The following is a 20,752-nucleotide window of genomic DNA, read 5'->3' on the forward strand; positions in this document are numbered from 1 at the left end:
AGTCAGATCTGAGCTGTACGATTCCCTTCGGGCTCGAGGTAGACAAACTAATGTTCCAATTCGGGATGTTTTGGCTGGGTGCGATCTGAAGTTTATGAAACTCATATATGTTTACTTTAAGACTATTAACCTTAGATAATTAGTTTGATTAACCTTGTGTTTAGTTTGTATTTTGTACGTGAGGGTTTTTTAATGTTTGTTTTCAAGATGAATAGAAATAAGGTCACGTTTTAGGATTAATTAAATATTGTATCGTAAATCACATTTCAAACCTCCTACTCCCTTTTTCCATCCAAAATATTGTAAATCTCCACTATCCTCGAGACAACCGCGACAACGGCTCTGTAAAGTTTATTCGATTGAGGCTGTACAAATAAAGTAATTATTAAAAAAATAAAAGTGGACGCACTTCAATCGTATCAAAAAAATGGTGTAATATTACTTGCCAAAAAGGACAAAATTATCATTAATACAGTTCATGAACTGACATTACGCTACTTTTACTGCATTTGATTATTTTTGTGGCTATAAAAATTACATGTAATTTTCTACATGTTTGTAGTGCATCTTCTTGGAGCCTGGAATATTAAAATTTATTTATTGTTGTGTCGTGGAACAATATTTTGATTTTTTCTTCTTCTAGAACCTCGAAAAGATCTCGAGTAGCTTATTCATGCTAAGCTTGAAAAATCAGGAAATTATTGCGTCAGTTTCGTAAAACCGCTGGTAGAAAGAATGTCGTCCCAAAACTGCTCGACAATATGATTAACTCACTTCTACATTTTCTTGGAACTATCCTCTGAAATATTTTCCTTTAGTTTCTCCTCGAGATCAAACTGAAATTTTCTTCAACCCGAAAAATTCCTAGACCGGACCTGGAATCGAACCCAGCCACCTCCAGAATGATCTGGCTTTGTAGCTGCGCCTTACATAAGCAGTTGAGTTTTATTATTAAGACTCAACAGGTTTCCTGTTCTCCTCATGGATGGGAATATCCAGCCAGCTGTGACGGAAAAACGCAGCAATTTGAGAACTAAAGTAAATCAAGCAACAAATATGAAACATATGTGTCGTATCAAGATGTATTTCTTGGCAACTTTAAGAAACAAATAAAAAAAAAAATTAACGATGTTTTCTGTGTTACTTCACAGCAAAAAAATAATTTTGATATCACATCAAAGTGGATGCACTACAATCATGTCGAAAATTTCATGTAATTTTTATGACCACATAAATAAACAAATGCAGCAAAAGCAGCGTAATGTCAGTTCATGCATTGTATTAATGATAATTTTGTCCTTTTTAGCAGGTAATATTACACCATATTTTCGACATGACTGTAGTGCATCCACTTTGACGTGATATCAAAATTATTTTTTTGCTGTGTTGGATACTTGCTGCCAAAATTGATTTCAAGATTGCAAAGAACATTCCACTAATCACACGGCTTTCGGATACATTGATAGAGTGAAATGGACGCAACGGAGCCCCGATTAAATAAAACTGATTAAACTTTATTCGTAGATTCAATTAATGTTAACAATTGCGCGAGAAAACATCTTGTGCCTCTTTACTAAAAAAAAAAAATGAATTTAAATTTCATACGGCTCACACAAATGATCTTCTCATTCACAACGAAACTGTTCCGATGCAATCAATCCGGGGGTATTGTCCACAAAAATTTAAAAAATCACCACATTCTAAAACTTAACAATTTGATATTTGTTTCTTTTTCTTAGTACATAAGTGGATCACATTTCAATCGTTTTTGTTTTTGTTTGCTTGTTTTTTTTTCGGTAATAGGGTGAAGTTTTTACTTACTTAGTCGGGAAAACGAAAGAGGAGGAGATAACTTTTTCAGACATTCAAGTGCAAAGAATTGCATTCCGTGTAGACAGTGCAGGAGTGACTTTCTAAAGTCATGATGCTGCTTTTTCTGTGCTGTGGGTTTCTTAGATCTTGTAAAGGAAAGGGGGAGCTTAAAATACATTGGTAAGTGGGTTCAGAAATGTAGAATTAAGTTTGTTATTAGCACTTGGTTGCTTCAAGCTATACTACTAATGATTGTCAGTAGAAAGAAAAGAACACAAACAAGGGGGAACCACATTATAACTATTTCTGCTTGTTTACTTTTCTGTGGAATAGGGAATGGCCTGGGAATGGGTACTGATAAAGGTCTTTCAGTTTGAACGCATATTCCAGTGAGTTTTGTGCATTTTACTTACAACGGGATAGTAGATATGAAATTGTAAATAGAGAGATTTTTCCTAAATAAAAATGATTAGGTTATTCTATGCTGGAATTCACGCTGTTTATTTAAATTTGGTACATTTGGACTCAAGTGAATAACTTTTTTTTTTACAACGCCTTTAGACGTTGCTATTTATCAAAGCATTAATAGCAAGTTATTGTTTCTTTTAAAAGTTTTGAAGTTTAAGTTTATGTTACATTTGTTTTGATATGCGTGGTTTTTTTAAATGAAGAAATGGGATTGGGCACTTTTCACACATTATATACTCTAATTCTACATCAGTTTGCCTTTTAGGTTTATTTCGCTTATTTTTGGGCCCAATCCCCCCCCTCTCAAGTTCGGTTTTGGGATTAATTTTACGTTTCGTTTGCTAGTTAAAGCTTCTAAATATAATAAACGGTGTATAAAAATGTATAACGAAACTACGAAACAGGGTATTTTTGCTGCGCCAAAACACGCTGTCATATTAATTGTCAAAATTGTATCAACAATCACGAATGGTTTCCAATTCTTGGTTTCTAACTTCTTGTTACTCGTTGTATTTGGAGTCTCTTTGCAGTTGGAATGGTTCGGTTTTGTTTGTTTGTATGGTAAAAACATGTTGTTTTTGTCTACAGAGAGAGTGGATGCGGATCATTTCATTGGCCGATAGTGAATTTTAGTGGTTGAAATTTCCACGGATAAAAGGACATAGAGCCTAGCTGGTCCTATATGTGAAGGGCTTGACGAAGTTTTCAAAGTTAAACGCCAGTGGTTTCAAATGGCAAAGAAGTAAATGTATCTTTTTGTTCCCTAAACCTTTGGAACACGCTTAATTAGCTGAGTAGCTACAAAACTGTATCAGCCTGTCCGGGGTATTTTTAATTTTCGGAGTGTAGCAACGGGCAAGTAAAAACATGTAAATTCTCCTAATTTTGCTTGCTCGTTGATACGCTTCTATAATTCATAAACAAACATGACAGGGTTCGACAAATTGAGCGCGTTTTTTTTCTAAAGGTCTTTGGCTTTGTCTGAATCGTAAATTTATGTTCTGTGTGTGTGCGTGTGTTATAGGGATGTCATATATCATACAGGTTTACATTGTAGATTCGGTAAGTTGGAAAGAAATATGTCATGAAATATTTCAAATGTTATATCAAACCACTAAGCTTGCATGCAACATGTATACAATCTTTTTAACAAGTGAATCGTTGGTTTGAATTCAAATCACATATTTACATGCCCGGTAGTTTACGTTACATGTCATTTTCTAGTGGCTGCTTAAATCCACATAGCAAACCAAATCTGCATTACGAGACTATTCGATGAAACGATCCATCAACCCTAATCAGGAATAATACAGAAACAACTTGCCTGGAAATACAGTTTCGCAACTGCTTTCCAGTGGATTTAGAGAGATAGAGTATACACTAGTAATAGAACATGAGTAACAGAAGGCATTTGTAAAGTAGTGCATATTATCGTCGAGGAACGTACTAAAATGGTCCCGATGTGTGCTTGTCCCAAGTGGAGACGAAACTCAACGGTTCATACTTGTCAGTTCTAATCATAGTTTTAAAGGTAGTATTAAAGCTTAAGTGGTTGGAATTCTATCATTATGGGTATTATTCTTGCATATCAACCCTGTTCACTTCTGCTAGTTAGTTATCGAAATTTGACGAAGTTGTTTTTATTACCGATGCAAATTGCCTATGTCTACATTGAATATACTCGCTAGGTAAGTTTAATTTCATAAGATTCAAAGAGAAAGATCTGCAAAAAATTGTATCACAACTTGCCAGTATTAATTACGGTACGGTGATGCTTGCTTTTTTTGGCCAAATTTAATCAATTCTTAACAATGGCAAGTTCTGACGCTCACATTATAGGTTTTGTTTACTACCTTTAAAGTTAAGTTCATAATATTAATAGTAATGTTTAAAGCGTAATTTTTCTGAATGTTCGGCTCTGCCTCCAATAGCAGAGCCTTAAGTAATATCAAACTCTTAAGTAGTTAAACATTCAATTTTTGGTCAATAATGATATATGTGTATTCAAATGTTAGTTTACTTTTAAAAAACACTTCTTTTTTTTTCAATTGGACTACATATTAAAAAGATCAAATTTGTAAATATGTACACGCTTATTAATTCTAGTTTCCGTTCAGTACCATTAACATTAAAAATGTTTGTTCAAAGCTATCCTTATTCCGTTTATATTTTATTTTGTCAACTATTAAATGCAAAAAACCGCCAAAATTCCGTATGCACAATAAGTACAAGTAAAATCTAGTGAATGTAAAAGTAACAACGCTGTACGATTTTTCTTACGCTCTATTTGTTGTAATTGCGAGACGGCGTGATTTAAGTATAACAAAAGTTACAATTTGCAGATAAAATTTAAATAGCTTTTGTCACCAATTGCTTGCGGTTCAGAGTTTTTAAAATCTTTGGGTAAAAAGCTAAATCAGAAATCACTAGCATCGAATTAGAGCAGAACTTCTAAGTATGCACGATTTGGCAAATTCTAGAATAAAAGAAAAAGAGGAAAAGAAAGGTAAGGGAAAGTATAGTTTGCTATCGTTTGATAAAAAGGTTTAGGAAATAAGCTAACGCAGGGAAAATTAAGCACTACGTCTAAGTTGTTGCGTCATCATTTACCATTTGGTCGATGCTGTCCGGAGTGGTTGCTTCAATGCGATCGGGTTCGGTGGCAGTTGCTGTATTGGAAGAATCCTGCGACGGAGTCGACACGATGCTGGGAACCTTGTACGGTGACAGCTGTTCAGGGCTTCCACCGGGGCTTGAAACGCCTTCCGTAACCGATGGTAGGAGTGACTCATTGGAAGGTTGCCTGAAATGTAAATGAATAATTTATTTTTAACAACGTAATTTTTATAAAACAATAGGTTTTCAGCAAATCACGTCACATTACAGTCGTTCTGTTTTCAAAACGAAGTAGTTCCGTTACTTGCACAGTGGTCCAAACGGTGAAAAACGTGATCGTGTCTAATTTTTCCAAACCCTAATAAAAATAACCATAAAAGAGAGCTAAACGACGTGTTCGGGGTATCATCCAAACCATTTGTGAGATAGTTTACCCATCCGGGATACAGTTCGCTTATGGGAAACCAGCAGCAAAGTAGTGCGAGTAATACATACACTACCCATAATGAACTCGCATAGAATAGTATTGCAACACTAATTTAAATAGGGGAAGTTACGTATATTCGTCAATCTAAGCAGCCTCCACACTTTTATTAGCTATTTCTCAGCGTCACGCACATATATGGCGGGTTTGTTTATTTTCATTTATCTGCTGCTTGCTATTCTATCCAACCCTAGCAGAACACTTGTCACAGAACAATTGTAGTTACTTGTGTGAAACTTATTCCAGTCACAATCATGTTACAGCAACTTATTTCGATGGAAGCGTGCTGCTTGGGAATCCAGCAAGCGACAGAATTGACCACTTTGTCAAGCAGTTTTGGCGTGACTTTCTACCAGAGATTCCTCAAAACTGAACCAACTAATTTCTATTTTTTTTATGAAACGCACAAATGATGGCTACTTTTCTCGTGGTTCTGGAAGAAAAAAATCTCAAAATTATGTTTTATTTCAAAGTTCGAGTGGTGGTAACGTCATTTTAACTGCTCGAATGAAGTGGTTAATTGTCCAAAAAGGGCTTAAAACGTTTTTACAACGCTCCAAACTTCTCTGGTGAGTGCGATTATTGTCGGCAGCCTCTTTTTCTTCGGCAACCTTTCCAGGAAAATGATAGCATTGTCTGGCAGTGAAGTGTTGTTGTTTTGATACAGCAGTTTTTTTTTTCGTGATTTTCGGTGTGCTTAAGTCATTCAGATGCCTTTTTTGCGAGTTTGCTTGTTTTGTGACTGTATTACTGTGAATGTTGTGCCTTTTGTGCGATAGCTAGTGCTATTATTGTGAAGGATTCTTATCCCGAAGACTGTTTGTGCCGTGCCGTATCTGATCAACCTTAGAAATACTCAGAGGGAGAGATGGGCGGAGAGAATGTTTTGAGCCAAATGAACTGTCAAAGTCTGAACAAATCGAACACTCCCATTAGAATTTTTCCGAGGATTTCGTATTCTTTATTTATTTATTCGTCAATCAAAGACCGTAGACTACATAATAACATTATAACTTATGATCTATGATTTCGCAGTGCTTGGAAATATTTTTTTCAGTTTTAGGGGTGGCATATTTAGGTCTATCATTTCACAATGTAGATTTTAAAAAGACATCATCCGATTTATCGGTCCATATTTCACGTAATTACGATCTACAAATGTCGATTACGCATTTGACGAGAAGGTACAATAAATTAAGTCTTGATAATAAATAAGCTTAGTCAATGCGTTGCGAAACAATATTGTTCACGGAAGAGACCACAGTATAATCCCCACGCTCTTTCAATGACTGAATGTTGATTAATTGACATAATCACAAGCCATCGAAACTTCTTCAAAGTACCAAGGCTACAAGGCGTGTCGATTCATAGTTGACATGGCTGGTTCTCAGCAATGCGATGACCAATCGTTATGATTCAGCCACCAATCGAAAGATATGGCTATTTTATTTTTATTTTGAATAGATAAAAACCCAATTGGACCTGTAGTTGGCCAGTCGGAACGGAAAAACCCGGAAAAGTCCCGAGCAAAATGCGTGTCGATTCATGTTGACATGACTGGTTCTCGGCAATTTGGTTACCACATCTTAAATTTGAGCAACTACATGAAAGGTATGACTTCTATTTTCAAACGGAACAGGCAAGTAACCGATTAGAGTTGTGGGTGGCCAATCGAAACGATAAAACCCGTGAAATGTGGCTTTGTGGAAATTCTGATTCACCGGGAAAATGGTCATTTCCTGAAAGTAGACCTAGAGATCCGCGATTTTTTCCTAAATTGCATACAAGCATGAGAATAGATGAAATATACCATCACAATATCTATTTTGCAACCAAGTGGCCAGAAAACGGTCCTCTGGATATCCGGAATCACCGGGAGATTAGTCAATTCCAGAAAATAGACCTTACATATAATCATTAGCAAAGACGAATTATGACATCAACATATCGATTATGCTACTGGGTTGCCAGAATACGGTCCTCTGGATATCCGGAATCAGAGAGTTTAAGTAACAAATTCATGTATAAAAGTTTTTGAAGAATAAATAATCGGGGCAGTTGTTCTGATGAGGTATTATAAGAGGTTTGCTAGGTGCGTACAAGCACAGTTCCAACCTTAGATTAAATGATCATCAAAGAGCATTTTTACCTACAGTAGGAAATGGAATTACTGTCTTTTATTTTACGAAAAAAGAAAGACCACGCGAGTAAAACAAAGTTTCTCTACGTTGGGCACTTCAGTACCTCACCGATCGCTATCTTACTGTTGTCATTTGTGATCACCAGTCCCGTTTGTTCGCTGCCACGTCTGGCTTAATCCAGGGTATAGTCACCTGGGACCACTGATTTTCCTGAGTTACTTCAACGACGTAAATCTGGTAATTGAGGGACCACGATTATCTTACGCAGATGACCTTAAACTCGTCCTTCGAACTCACCTGATTGAAGACTGTTGCTTTCTTCAACGACAGCTGAATGCTTTTGCTGATTGGTGTATTCTGAATCGTATGGAGGTTAACCCGTCCAAATGCTCGGTTATCTCTTTTTCGCGCAAGAAAGAGACTATTATGTTCAAGCATGTTTTGTTAGGCACTGAAATTGAGCACGTCAGCCAAATTAAGGACCTAGATTTGATTCTCGACAAAGCTTCCAGAATTCTCGGGTTGATCTTCAGGATTGCCAAAGACTTCACGGATATCTATTGCCTTAAATCGTTGAACTGCTCCTTGTCTCGCTCCATATTAGAATACTGCTCGGTTGTCTGGACTCCTCACTACAACATAGGTGCCGCAAGAGTTGAGTCGGTTCGCAGCGACGGTTCCTGAGATACGCGCTTCGTAAACTGCCGTGGACGGATCCCTTCCGATTGCCTAGCTACGAAAGTCGTTTACAACTGATCCATCTGGAGCCCCTGTCGGCCGGAAGAGATACAGCAAGGGCATTGCTAATTGCGGATATTTTGCAAGGACGCACCGATTGCCCTGTTATCCTTGAGCAAGTTGACATCAATGTTCAACCCCGAGCCCTACGGAATATTTTAATGCTGCGCCTGCTCATACAGCGAACTAGCATGTTAGGCGCAATCGGTGGTTTACAGATATTCTTCTTTGGCCTTGACTTGCCAGCTGCTTCGCCGGAGGTTTAGTTCATTTTTTTCTACACACTTAAAAAAATTCATGAAAATTTAGGTGCTCTGAGACTGACGTATACGAACATCAATTTTTACATAAAATTTTTACATCAATTTTTACTTAAATCAATTTTTACATAACATAAATTTACATCAATTTACATAAAAGATGGATTCCGTCACGTGATAAATTAGGTATTTCTAAGTGAGTAGATCAGTTTAATTTGTCAAGTAATTTTCCTTCTTTTTAGGTACTTATTGATGTTTAGTTTAAGTACTTTTTATGTTTAGTTTAGGTTACGTCATTAAGACCAATAACGCCTCAATATTTTTTTTGGTTTATTGTTGTTTTAAATCAACAGGCTGGATGAAGCCTCAATGATTTTAACCTTATCAACTAAGGTAAAAAAAAAAATTCAAGCATGGTCATAACATAAAAAAACATTAAAAAACGTATATCTTATAGTCAATATCTTAACTCCTGCCGGCGAAAAACAGAAGAAAACTTTCGACGAAGCGCATCACGGGAGAGATGAAAGTCGAAGACATATGCAGATGCAGTCCGCAAATCGCACCGTACGCTCCATAATTTGTGCGACGTAGAGGCAGTCTTAGCATAAGGTTATTACGAAGCGGTCGGGGTTGAACATTCAGGTCAATTTGCCTCAGGATAGCCTCACAATCTGTCCTTCCTTGTAGGATATCGGCCACGGTTAGGGCTCTGCTTGTGTCTCTTCTAGTCCGGAGAAGTTCTAGGTCGATAAGTTGACAACGGCTTTCGTAACTTGGTAATCGAAACGGATCATTCCAAGGCAATCTACGCAACGCAAAACGAAGAAAGCGACGTTGAACAGATTCGGCACCGTTGATGTAGTTTGGGTTCCAAACCGCTGAACAATACTCAAGCGTCGATCGAACAAGCGAACAAAGAGAGATTTTAGACAGTAGATATCAGTGAAGTTTTTAGTTATCCTAAAAATGAACCCTAAAGTTTTTGACGCCTTATCAACAACATATGCAATGTGTTGCTTGAATGAAAGCTGCGAATCCAAGATCACACCCAAGTTTTTCACCTGATTCACGCGTTCGATTGTCGAGCCAAGCAGGTCATATCTAAATATTATCGGTTGTTGTTTTCGTGAGAACGTAATAGCGGAGCATTTGGCTGGGTTCACTACCATTCTGTTTAACCTGCACCAACTAGCGAATACATTCAGCTAACGTTGAAGAAAGTGACAGTCAGCAATGGAGCCCATTCCGTCTCGCACGCTGAGCCGATCAAGTCGCATCGGTCTCGTTGTACGACACTATCATTTAGTTTTGAGTTTTTCCCCACGCGAGGGTTTTTTCTCGCCAAAGTTAATTGGCATAGTGTTTAGACGACTAGTGCGCGAGTGAGGAAGCCGTTAATGATATGCCGAGTGCTTTCATTACGGTCCAGCTTTAACCCAGCATCATCGCAACATCATCAGCAAAATCATCACCACTATCGGTAAATCACCCCATCGATAGCAACAACGAAAGAGCGTCATATTGCCTACCGAGTCGACCGAGGCACACCAGCATCGAGGTTATTGACTCTGCAGCCGTTGGATCAAACAATTATATCTCTCCAGTCTGCTGCCGCCTCAGTGCGTTAGGTATAAATCGTGTCGTTTGTATTGTTCTCGCCAGTATAGCATCTTCCTTGTTTCCCTGGTCCAATATTAGATTGGTGTTTAATTAGGGTGATCCAAAAATCCAATTTTTTTTTCGCTTGATTTTTTTTTCTTGATTTTTTTTTATTATTATTTTTGTATTACTTAGGGTGATCCAAAACTCTGTAAATAGTATATAATCATTATTTTTTTTTTGATTTTTTTTTCTTTGCATGTATTACTCGTTAGTAGAGTGAAACTATATATATATATATATATTTTTTTTTTGATATTATTTGAAATTACTGCAATTATTTGTAAAATTTTTTACAAAAAACACCATTGCGGCGATATTTAACCGCAATGGATGAAAATGATAAAGGCGGGGGATGGTCGCTTTCCATCTCAGACGACGAAACTCTTAATTCCACCTCACACGAAAGTCTCGAGGAAGTTGTGGAAATGGAAACCCTTGACGTTCCAGTTGACTCGCTCTCCAGCAAAAATACTGGAGCATATCCCAAGAAAAGGTATCGCCCACAACCCTCTCCCCCACCATCTCCTCCTCGTCCACCTGCACCCCCCACACCATTGCCCCCAAAAACCTCTGCGCTCCCCCGCCTAAAGGCTTACCCAGAAGCCTCGAAAGGCCCATGGGTTGTTTTTTTCCGGCCCAAACAAAAACCTTTGAACATTCCGAGGATCTCTAAGGATCTAACAACACATTTTTCGGCCGTTACCGATATTTTCAAGGTAACACCAATAAAACTGCGCGTTACCGTTGATGACCGGAAGCAGGCTAACCAAATTGTTGCGTGCGAGCTTTTTTCATTGGAATACCGAGTCTACATACCCAGTAGTGAGGTAGAAATTGAAGGAGTGGTCACCGAAGCGAGTTTGACTAGTGATGATTTCTTGGGTCCCGATTCCTTCGGAATCTTTAAAAACCGTGCTCTGCCGAAGGTGAAGATATTGGACTGCCTTCAAATGCAGTCAGTATCCGTAGTAGGCTCCAAAAAAACTTATTCCTTGTCAAACTCGTTTCGTGTGACGTTTTCGGGTTCAGCGTTACCTCACTACGTCGCTATTGGCAAGGTTCGGCTGCCTGTACGCCTGTTTGTACCTCGGGTAATGAACTGCTCGAAATGTAAACAACTTGGTCATACATCGGACTACTGCTCGAACAAACCACGCTGCGATCAGTGTGGCGAGCAACATCAAGAGGGCCCTTGCGGTGCTCCACCAAAATGTGTGTACTGCAAGGAGAGCCTGCATACCCTGACTAACTGCCCGAGGTATAAACAGCAGGGAGAAAAACTTAAGCGGTCTCTGCAAGCTCGCTCCAAGAGAACACTAGCAGAACTCTTGAAGAATACCGCTTCATCTTCTCAGACCACACCAAAAAACAGTAACACGTTCTCCATTTTGCCAGTTGATGATCTAGACTCTGACTCAGAGGGCGGTGAGGGTAGTCCGTTTGTCTTTAAAGGCAATACGAGAAAACGAGCAAAACAACACACCACCGAAAAGCCTCGTAAGGCCACTCGTACGGACCACCCTTCCACCTTGGAAAATTCAAGAGGTAACGGAAATACACCGAAACCCATTCCACCGGGTTTTAAACCTTGTAATTATGACAAGAACTTTCCGTCACTTCCAGGATCATCTAAAACCCCAGATGTCCCAGTTTTTCGGCCAGAAAAGCAGCTGAATAATCAGCAAGAACATGCCCCCATGTTCACGTTTTCTGGTATTGTGGATAGCTTCTTCAGTATATTCAATGTCTCTGACTCAACGAGGAGCATTATTAATTTAGTGCTGCCAATGGTGAAAACTCTTTTGAAGCAACTAGCTTCTAGGTGGTCCTTCCATGCATCGATCATATCTTTCGATGGATAATTCTCCGAATGAGGTCGGGGATATGATCTCTGTTCTTCAGTGGAACTGTAGAAGTCTTATGCCAAAACTTGACACATTTAAATTTTTAGTTAACAACTCACTTTCTGATGCATTTGCCCTTTGTGAAACATGGCTCTCTTCAGACAACGATCTTGCTTTCCACGATTTCAACATTATTCGCCTTGACCGCGCAGATTCGTATGGAGGGGTGCTTCTGGGGATCAACAAGCTCCATTCCTTCTACAGAATCGATCTGCCTTCGGTGACAGGCATTGAAGTTGTTGCATGTCAGGTTAATATTCGAGGTAAATGCCTCAGTATTGCCTCAGTATATCTTCCACCGCGAACTGCGATTTCTCGTCAAAGTTTCTCGGATATCTGCACGGCTATGCCGGAGCCACGGTTGATCTTGGGAGATTTTAACTCTCACGGTACAGGCTGGGGGGAACTGTACGACGACAACCGCTCAACCTTGATATACGACATGTGCGACTTCTTCAAAATGACAATTCTGAACACCGGGGAAGCAACACGAGTAGCCAAACCTCCAGCAAAAATAAGCAGATTAGACCTCTCACTTTGTTCGAGTTCACTATCGTTGGATTGCTCGTGGAAAGTAATTCAAGATCCCTACGGTAGTGACCATTTGCCAATCAAAATTTCTATTACCAATGGTTCATCTTCTACTCGTTCGGTCGACATCGCGTACGATCTTACAAAAAACATTGACTGGCGAAAATTCGCGACCGCGGTTCTTGATGCCAGCCAATCGGTTGACGTACTTCCTCCGCTGGACGAGTACTCCTTTCTCGCGCGTCTTATCATCGATTCTGCGCTGCGAGCACAGACGAAACGTGTTCCGGGTATTTCCGTCCGCAAGCGACCTCCCACCCCGTGGTGGGATAAGGATTGCACCGACGCGAACAGCGAGAAGTCCGCCGCGTTTAAACGGTTCCGCAAACACGGCAAGGTCGGGGATTTCGAGCGGTACACCGACCTCGAGAAAACTTTTAAGGACTTAATTAAAGCAAAAAAACGCGGTTACTGGCGTCGGTTCGTCGATGGTTTGTCGCGAGAGACTTCCATGAGAACACTCTGGAATGTCGGCAGGAGAATGCGAAACGCGTCATCACCGATTAACGAAGACAAGGAGTACTCGGACAGTTGGATATTCAGCTTCGCGCGGAAAGTTTGCCCGGATTCGGTGTCGGTTCAAACCAACGTTCGTGATCGTCCGTCGGGTAATAACGAAATAGATTCCCCGTTTTCGATGGTGGAATTCTCACTTGCTCTCCTTTCATGTAACAATTCAGCTCCAGGAATGGATAGAATCAAGTTCAACTTGCTTAAAAATCTCCCAGATGTCGCGAAGAGACGCTTGTTGAACTTATTCAATCAATTTCTGGAGCACAACATTGTTCCGGATGACTGGAGGCAAGTAAGAGTTATCGCCATTCGAAAACCCGGTAAACCCGCGTCGGATTATAACTCGTACCGTCCCATCGCGATGCTGTCCTGTATACGGAAATTGTTGGAGAAAATGATTCTTTTTCGTCTAGACAAATGGGTCGAGTCGAATGGTTTACTTTCAGATACGCAATTTGGATTTCGGAGAGGCAAAGGAACGAGCGACTGTCTTGCGTTGCTTTCAACTGAAATTCAACTGGCCTATGCGCAAAAACAGCAAATGGGTTCAGTTTTCTTGGACATTAAGGGGGCTTTTGATTCTGTTTGTATCGATGTCCTTTCGGATAAACTCCACGATAGTGGGCTTTCACCAATTATGAACAACTATTTGAGCAACTTGTTGTCTGAGAAATATATGAGCTTTTCTCATGGAAACTCGACAACTTCACGAATTAGTTACATGGGTCTCCCCCAGGGTTCATGTTTAAGCCCCCTTCTTTATAATTTTTATGTAAAAGACATTGATGGTTGTCTTGATGAAAATTGCTCGCTAAGGCAGCTTGCAGATGACGGCGTTGTATCCGTTATAGGGCCAAGTGCACCGGACCTGCAAGGACCATTGCAAGATACCTTAGACAATTTGTCTACTTGGGCTATGAAGCTGGGTATCGAATTCTCTCCGGAGAAAACTGAGTTGGTTGTTTTTTCTAGGAAGCATCATCCTGCACAGTTACAGCTTCAACTAAAGGGTAGAACAATCACTCAAAGTATATCTTTCAAGTATTTAGGTGTCTGGTTCGATTCCAAAAGCACATGGGGAAAACATATTGCGTATGTGAAACAAAAATGCCAACAAAGAATCAATTTTCTTCGTACAATCACTGGAACTTGGTGGGGAGCACACCCGGAAGATCTGATCAGGTTGTACCGAACAACCATCTTGTCGGTTCTAAAGTACGGAAGCTTCTGCTTTCAATCCGCGGCGAAAACACATATCCTGAAGCTGCAACGGGTTCAATACCGTTGCCTCCGAATCGCGCTCGGCTGTATGCACTCGACGCATACGATGAGCCTCGAAGTACTCGCGGGTGTTCTCCCACTGACAGATCGTTTCGCGGAACTGTCCTTCCGGTTTCTTATCCGTTGTGAAGTAATGAACCCATTAGTAATAGAAAACTTTGAGAAGCTGCTCGACAGAAATCCTCAAACAAGATTCATGAGTCTCTATTACGAGTACATGACGCTAGAGATTGGCCCTTCTTCATTCAATTCCTCTCGTGTTTGCCTCCAAGACTTTTATAGTTCCTCTGTAAATTTTGATCTGACCATGTTGCAAGAAATCCGTGGAATACCAGATCACCATCGATCGATGGTTGTTCCCTTAATTTTTGCAAACAAGTACCACCATGTTAGTAACAATAAGAGTTTTTTCACAGATGGGTCAACTATAAACGCTTCCACTGGATTTGGAGTATTCAACGAATTTCATAGCGCCTCATATCAACTGCAAAAACCCTGTTCCGTATACGTTGCGGAACTAGCAGCCATATTTTACGCAGTAGAGCAAATTGCCTCACTACCATCTGATCACTATTTTATTTTTACTGATAGCCTTAGCTCGTTGGAGGCTATTCGATCAATGAGGCCGATGAAGCACTCCTCGTATTTCCTGACCGAAATCCGAGCAAAATTGAGTACTTTATCTAACTGCTCCTATACTATCACCTTAGCTTGGGTCCCATCTCATTGCTCAATTCCGGGTAATGAGAAAGCGGACTCGCTAGCTAAGGTGGGCGCTATGGAAGGCGATATTTTTGATCGACAAATCGCCTTTGCGGAATTTTTCTCAATTACCCGTCAGCACGTCCTCACCAACTGGCAACAAAAATGGAATGAGAGTGATCTGGGAAGATGGTTACATTCTATTCTCCCACAGGTGTCGAACAAGCCATGGTTCAAAGGATTGGACATGAGCCGTGACTTTATACGTGTCATATCAAGGCTCATGTCCAATCACTACTCGTTAGACTCGCATTTCTTCCGAATCGGGCTCGCAGGCAGCAATTTGTGCGCTTGTGGTAGTGGCTATCACGATATCGACCACGTGCTTTGGTCATGCACCCTACATTGTGTTGCTAGATCCGAGTTATCCGCATCCCTCAGGGCCCGAGGAAAACAACCTATGCGGCCCGTTAGAGACATCTTGGCGAGCCGAGATCTCGAATATTTTAATTTAATTTATGTGTTTTTAAAACGGATCGATCTGAGGATTTAGTATTTAGTGTCATCTTGTGTTCCCCCAAGTTGTTAGCTGCCCATCGGTGTACCCCCATGTTTGTCTTTTTCGTCAGTTGGTCGCTTAGTTCGAGATAAAAAGCACATTGCTCTCCAAACCTTGTGTTCTCAATCCCTACCCTGCCATCCATTTGTTACAATTTGTTACCCCTAACCTCGAGATAGCCGCGAGTAATCGGCCCCCGCTTTACTAACGTTAGTTTTAAGAAATTTTGTCATCCAAACAATGAATATCGGCTCCGCAAAGCTACGGCAAATGAGCCTGGAAAAATAAACGCATTTAAAAAAAAAAAAAGCAATGGAGCTGATTCGTAGGAAGATTTTGAGGTCATCTGCATATGATAACCGAGGAGCTTCGATGACCAGATGCACGTCGTTGAAGTGCAGTATAAAAATTAACGGTCCTATGTGGCTTCCCTGAGGTATACCTGATGTGGCGAAAAAGCTAGCGGACCTGCAATCTCCTATGGCAACCTTTAGTTGGCGACCGGTAAGATATGATCAAAACCAACTCAGAAGATTACCGCATACACCGAGCCTGCCGATTTTAGCAATCGCAATAGCATGGTTCAACTTGTCGAATGCTGCGGATAGGTCTGAATAAATAACGTACGTTTGAACCCGATCCGACATGCTTTCGGTTATATACGATGTGAGACACAGCAGATTGGTGGTTGTAGAGCGGCCGACAGTAAACCCATGGTGATCAGCACTCAAATACTGCTTGCAATGGGACAGCAACGGTTCCATAATCACTAGCTCGAATAGCTTCGAAACGGCACTTAACGATGTAATTCCTCGATAGTTATCCACAGCTCGTTTCCTTCCTTTTTTGTGGACGGGAAACATGTGCGCAAATTTCCAGCAAGATGGAAATATGCCACCTGAGAGAGACATTCGGAATTAACAAGCTAGTAATATGTCTCTTCAAAAATACAGATGGAACTCCATCAGGTCCAGGATTGAAGGAGCAAAGTCGCGGCCTTAGAAATCATTTCTGCATTAACATCAATTGCACCCAGCGTTTGATCGTTTACTGGAACGTTCCTGGCAGCCAGGTTAATATGGTCGTCAGTTAGTGTCTCATTAGTGAATACACTGGCAAACTTTTCGGAAAAAAAGGTGGCATATATCCTGAACAGTGGCAGCAACTTCTCCGTTGAACTCCATAGACGATGGCAGGCCGGATTCCCTGCGTTGCTCGTTCACGTAGTTCCAAAAGGATTTAGGGTGTAGCTTAAGTTTGCGCTGAATGCCTCGTTGGAAACTTGAAAAGCATTCACGACTGACTCGCTGGTACATGTGATTCAGCCTCACATAATTTAGTTTCAGAGGAAGCGTGCGATACTTCGTAAATCTTCTCAATGCTGCTCTCTTGATTGACTTCAACCTACGTAGCTCTCTCGTCTGCCAGGGAGGGTGAGACACTTTGTGGTGAGTTCTTTTCGGGACGTGTCTGTCAATGACATATGCCAAGACATGTGAAAAGGTTTGCGCTGCAGCCTTGTTGATGTTCAGTTTTGAAAAATACGGAATTACTCCAGAATATTCTGAATCACTTTAGAAATTATCCGAATCACTTCTAAAAGAACTGTATCACTTCAGAAATGATCGAAATCACTACGAAAAGTCCTGAACAAATCAAGAAAAGTTCCAAACCATTAGGAAGGTAAGAATTACGTTTGAAAAAATAGTAGGGGAGAACAGTACATAACGCACCCCCGGGGTAAGACGCACTTTTTCATTTTATTTTGAGTTTTTCTTGGAATTTTTAATCCAATTTTAGGATTTATCATGCAGGATTTTGAGTTCAGATGCTATGCTAGAAGTGCTGCTTGATAAGACAACAAAAAAATTACGTAAAAGCCATGAAAAACACAAATGAAAGTCAGCTGGTGTGTTCTGCCCAGGGGGTGCGTTGTATACCATTCTCCCCTATTCACTTTGCAAAGTACTGAATCACTTCAAATAAATTCGGAATCACTTCTCAAATAACTCAATCACTTCAGAAATGTTCAAAACCACTTCGAAAAGTTTTGAATCCCTTCAAAAAAGATCCAAGTCACTTGGGAAAGTGCTGAATTACTGTTGAAAAATTCGGAATCACTACGGAAAGAACTGAATCGCTTCAGAAATATTTTAATCGCTTCGAAAAGTTCTGAATCACTTCATGAATGACTTTGGACAGTACTGATTCACTTCAGAAAAGTTAGGAATCACTTCAGACAAGTTAGTAATCACTTCGGAATGAACTGAATCAGTTCAAAAAGGTTAATAAACACTTTGGAACGAACTGAACCACTTTAAACATATTCGGAATCCCTTCGGAAAGTACTGAAGCACTTCAGAAAAGTTCGGAATCACTTCGGAAGGAACTGAATCAATTCAGAAATGTTCATAATCATTTTTAAAAGTACTCAATAACTTCAGAAATGATCTAGGTCACTTCGGAAAGTACTGAATTACTTTACAAAATTCTGGAATCTCTTCGGAGAGTACCCAATTGCCCCGTAACGTGGGTAGATCACCTTTTCGTGGTATATTACGGGATATAAGATCTACCACCGATTCCTAGTCCTGACTACTTCAAACTAGGGGAACATGATTTTTCAGTAATCAAAGGAACACATCTTAGTCCTTGTTACTTTTTATGCCATGTTAATAGTGGTAAGTCTTCAGACTTTAGGTAGTGATGAAACGTCGCTAGAACTATTCCACAGCCGCAGACAGTAATGAGCAAAGGCGGGCGCATACTTTTGCCTGTAGATTTGAAGACATACTTCAAATCTCCGCGTACATCATACGGGCTAGGCAAAAGGTGTGCGTTTGACTTCGTACTGTCGCATTAATGGCCCTTCGCTCATTTTCAACTTCTATTCAATTTTCATACTGCCGTACTCTAACGGAACTATCCACCTACCCTTTTCCGAAGATCATTCTCTAGCCAATAAATAATCACACTAAAGCTTCATATAAGATAGCATTTCCAACCAACTCTTCTATTCGTTGTTCTCTAGTTTGAAGTGGTTAAGACTAGGGTTCTGATGCATGGTCATTATTGGTGTCATTCTTTAATTTTGTTGCTAAGGAATCCAAAGGACTGACAAAGGGGCGCGCCTTTGGTGGGTGTTTCAACACTCCGAAGAGTATAAATAGCGGGACCTTTCAATTAGAGTCGGATTCTTGCGATAAATACAAGAATTACAACAGTAAAAAATCTAATACTTCATCATTTCTCAATAGTGATGGAATAACACGACATGCACTAAACTAAAGACACGGGATATACTACAATAGATCAAATTACTGGTCGCAGTGGCGTTATTTCCCGAAAAGAAAAAAAAACCAATTAGTTGAAAAATGATCGAGTCATTTCGGAATATACTGATTCACTTCAGAAAAGTTTTGAATCACATAGGAAAGAACTGAATCAATTAATAAATGTTCATAATCACTTCTGAAAGTACTGAGTCTTTTCGGAAATGTTCAGAGTCACTTAAGATAGTACAGCACTTAAAAAAGAGCGTTAAAGTGACCATAAAAAAATAATAAAAAAAACGGATAGTTCTGAATTATATTGGAAAAGTTCGAAATCACTTTTATATGAACTAAATCTATTCAAAAAGTACTGAATCACTCAGGAAAGCTCTGAACAACTGCGGAAAGCATTTTATAACTTATGGAAAATTCGGAAACACTTCGAAAAGTATTGAATCACGTTAGAAATATTAGAAATCCCTTCCGTAAGAACTAAATCATTTCAGAAACGTTTATAATCACTTTTAAAAAGTTTGAACTCAGTTGTAATCTTCCAAGGAATATTTCAAACCTCTTTAGAAGAGTTATGATTCATTTCGGAATGTTTTAAATTACTTGTAGAGAGGTTAAGACTATTTTTTCGGAAAAAGTTGGATCATTACAGGAAAACAAATTTTGGATTCCTCGATATACCCATCATTAGTTTACTTCACTAGCATTTAAATCAGCTCAACATGTTTATTAGACTGATGCAAAATTTGAAATTTTCGCTCCACAGTGCTTAAACGGTTCCAAATTAGGTCCTGATTAGCTGAACTACTTTAGTAAGAAACTGACTTGGCACAAACCATTTCAAGTTTGTGCGGGAATTACTATGGGAAAACTTATGTTTTTGTTCATATATATCTACCAATTCACCACATCACTATGCTTTTAAAAATGATAACAGTGATTGTAGCTACAACTTTGTTGAAAACTTCTTTTCAATCAAATGTAAGGAACAAAAATTATTAATGATTCAAGTCACCGATGTTTTATGATTATGCTCATTCAACTGTTCAGCAGGCAACAACTGTTCAGCAGGCGCGTAGAATAGAGGACATGGCTTATGGCTACTATGTCACACTGCAGCATACAGTGTTACCCACAATACAGTTGCCTAATCTTGCCATAAGATTATCAATCTCTTAAACAATTAATAACAATTTAATTTGACATTTGGCTGAAAAACGATATTCCGCAAAGCTGTAGCTTAGAAAATAGTTATAGAAATTTTCAAAAAAGCAATATGGAAAATGGGTATAAGACAATGAACAAAAAGTTTGGTTTTCCCATAGTAATTTCCATATAAACTTTGAATAGTTTGTGCCAAGTCAAGAAACTGACCAAATGAGTTTAAATTTTGGGAGGCTAATCAGGACCTTATTTAAAACCGTTTGAGCACTGTGGAGTGAAATTTTCAAATTTTGGATCAGTCTAATGTTTATATAAAGTAAGAAAAAAAAGATGAATCACTTCAGAAAAGTCTGATCAAGTATTAAATCACTTTATAAACGTATTGAGTCACTACTTTCCTAAGTGATTAAAATTTAATTTAAATTAATTTAAACCAATTTGGAGGCGATCTGATCTTCCGTGCAGAGGAACACCGTGGAAAGGCTTAAGTCCTCAAAGTAAAAGTATGGACGCCTGTCGAAAGTTGTTTCAACCGTCAAAATGCACTGCTTTGCTCGATCGGAACAACTT

At 39.4% G+C, this 20,752-nt stretch overlaps 1 protein-coding gene across 2 annotated transcripts in view; it reads right to left on the bottom strand.

The window, feature by feature from the left end:
* Positions 1-1,493: 1,493 nt before the first annotated feature.
* The window catches only part of LOC135701820 (calcium/calmodulin-dependent protein kinase kinase 1), a 540,452-nt gene continuing 521,193 nt past the window's right edge, over positions 1,494-20,752 (bottom strand). For both annotated transcript variants that reach the window (XM_065222751.1, XM_065222752.1), the window contains exons 10-11: positions 4,891-5,083; positions 1,494-4,756 (exon numbers count right to left, since the gene is read on the bottom strand). In XM_065222751.1, coding sequence (XP_065078823.1) covers positions 4,718-4,756; positions 4,891-5,083 — 232 coding nt within the window. In that variant the 3' untranslated portion in view covers positions 1,494-4,717. The remainder of the gene's footprint in view (positions 4,757-4,890; positions 5,084-20,752) is intronic.

The sequence above is a fragment of the Ochlerotatus camptorhynchus genome, unplaced genomic scaffold (genome assembly GCF_037179485.1).
Source record: "Ochlerotatus camptorhynchus isolate MF236.1 unplaced genomic scaffold, CSIRO-AGI_Acam_v1.1 ptg000177l, whole genome shotgun sequence".
NCBI lineage: Eukaryota > Metazoa > Arthropoda > Insecta > Diptera > Culicidae > Ochlerotatus > Ochlerotatus camptorhynchus.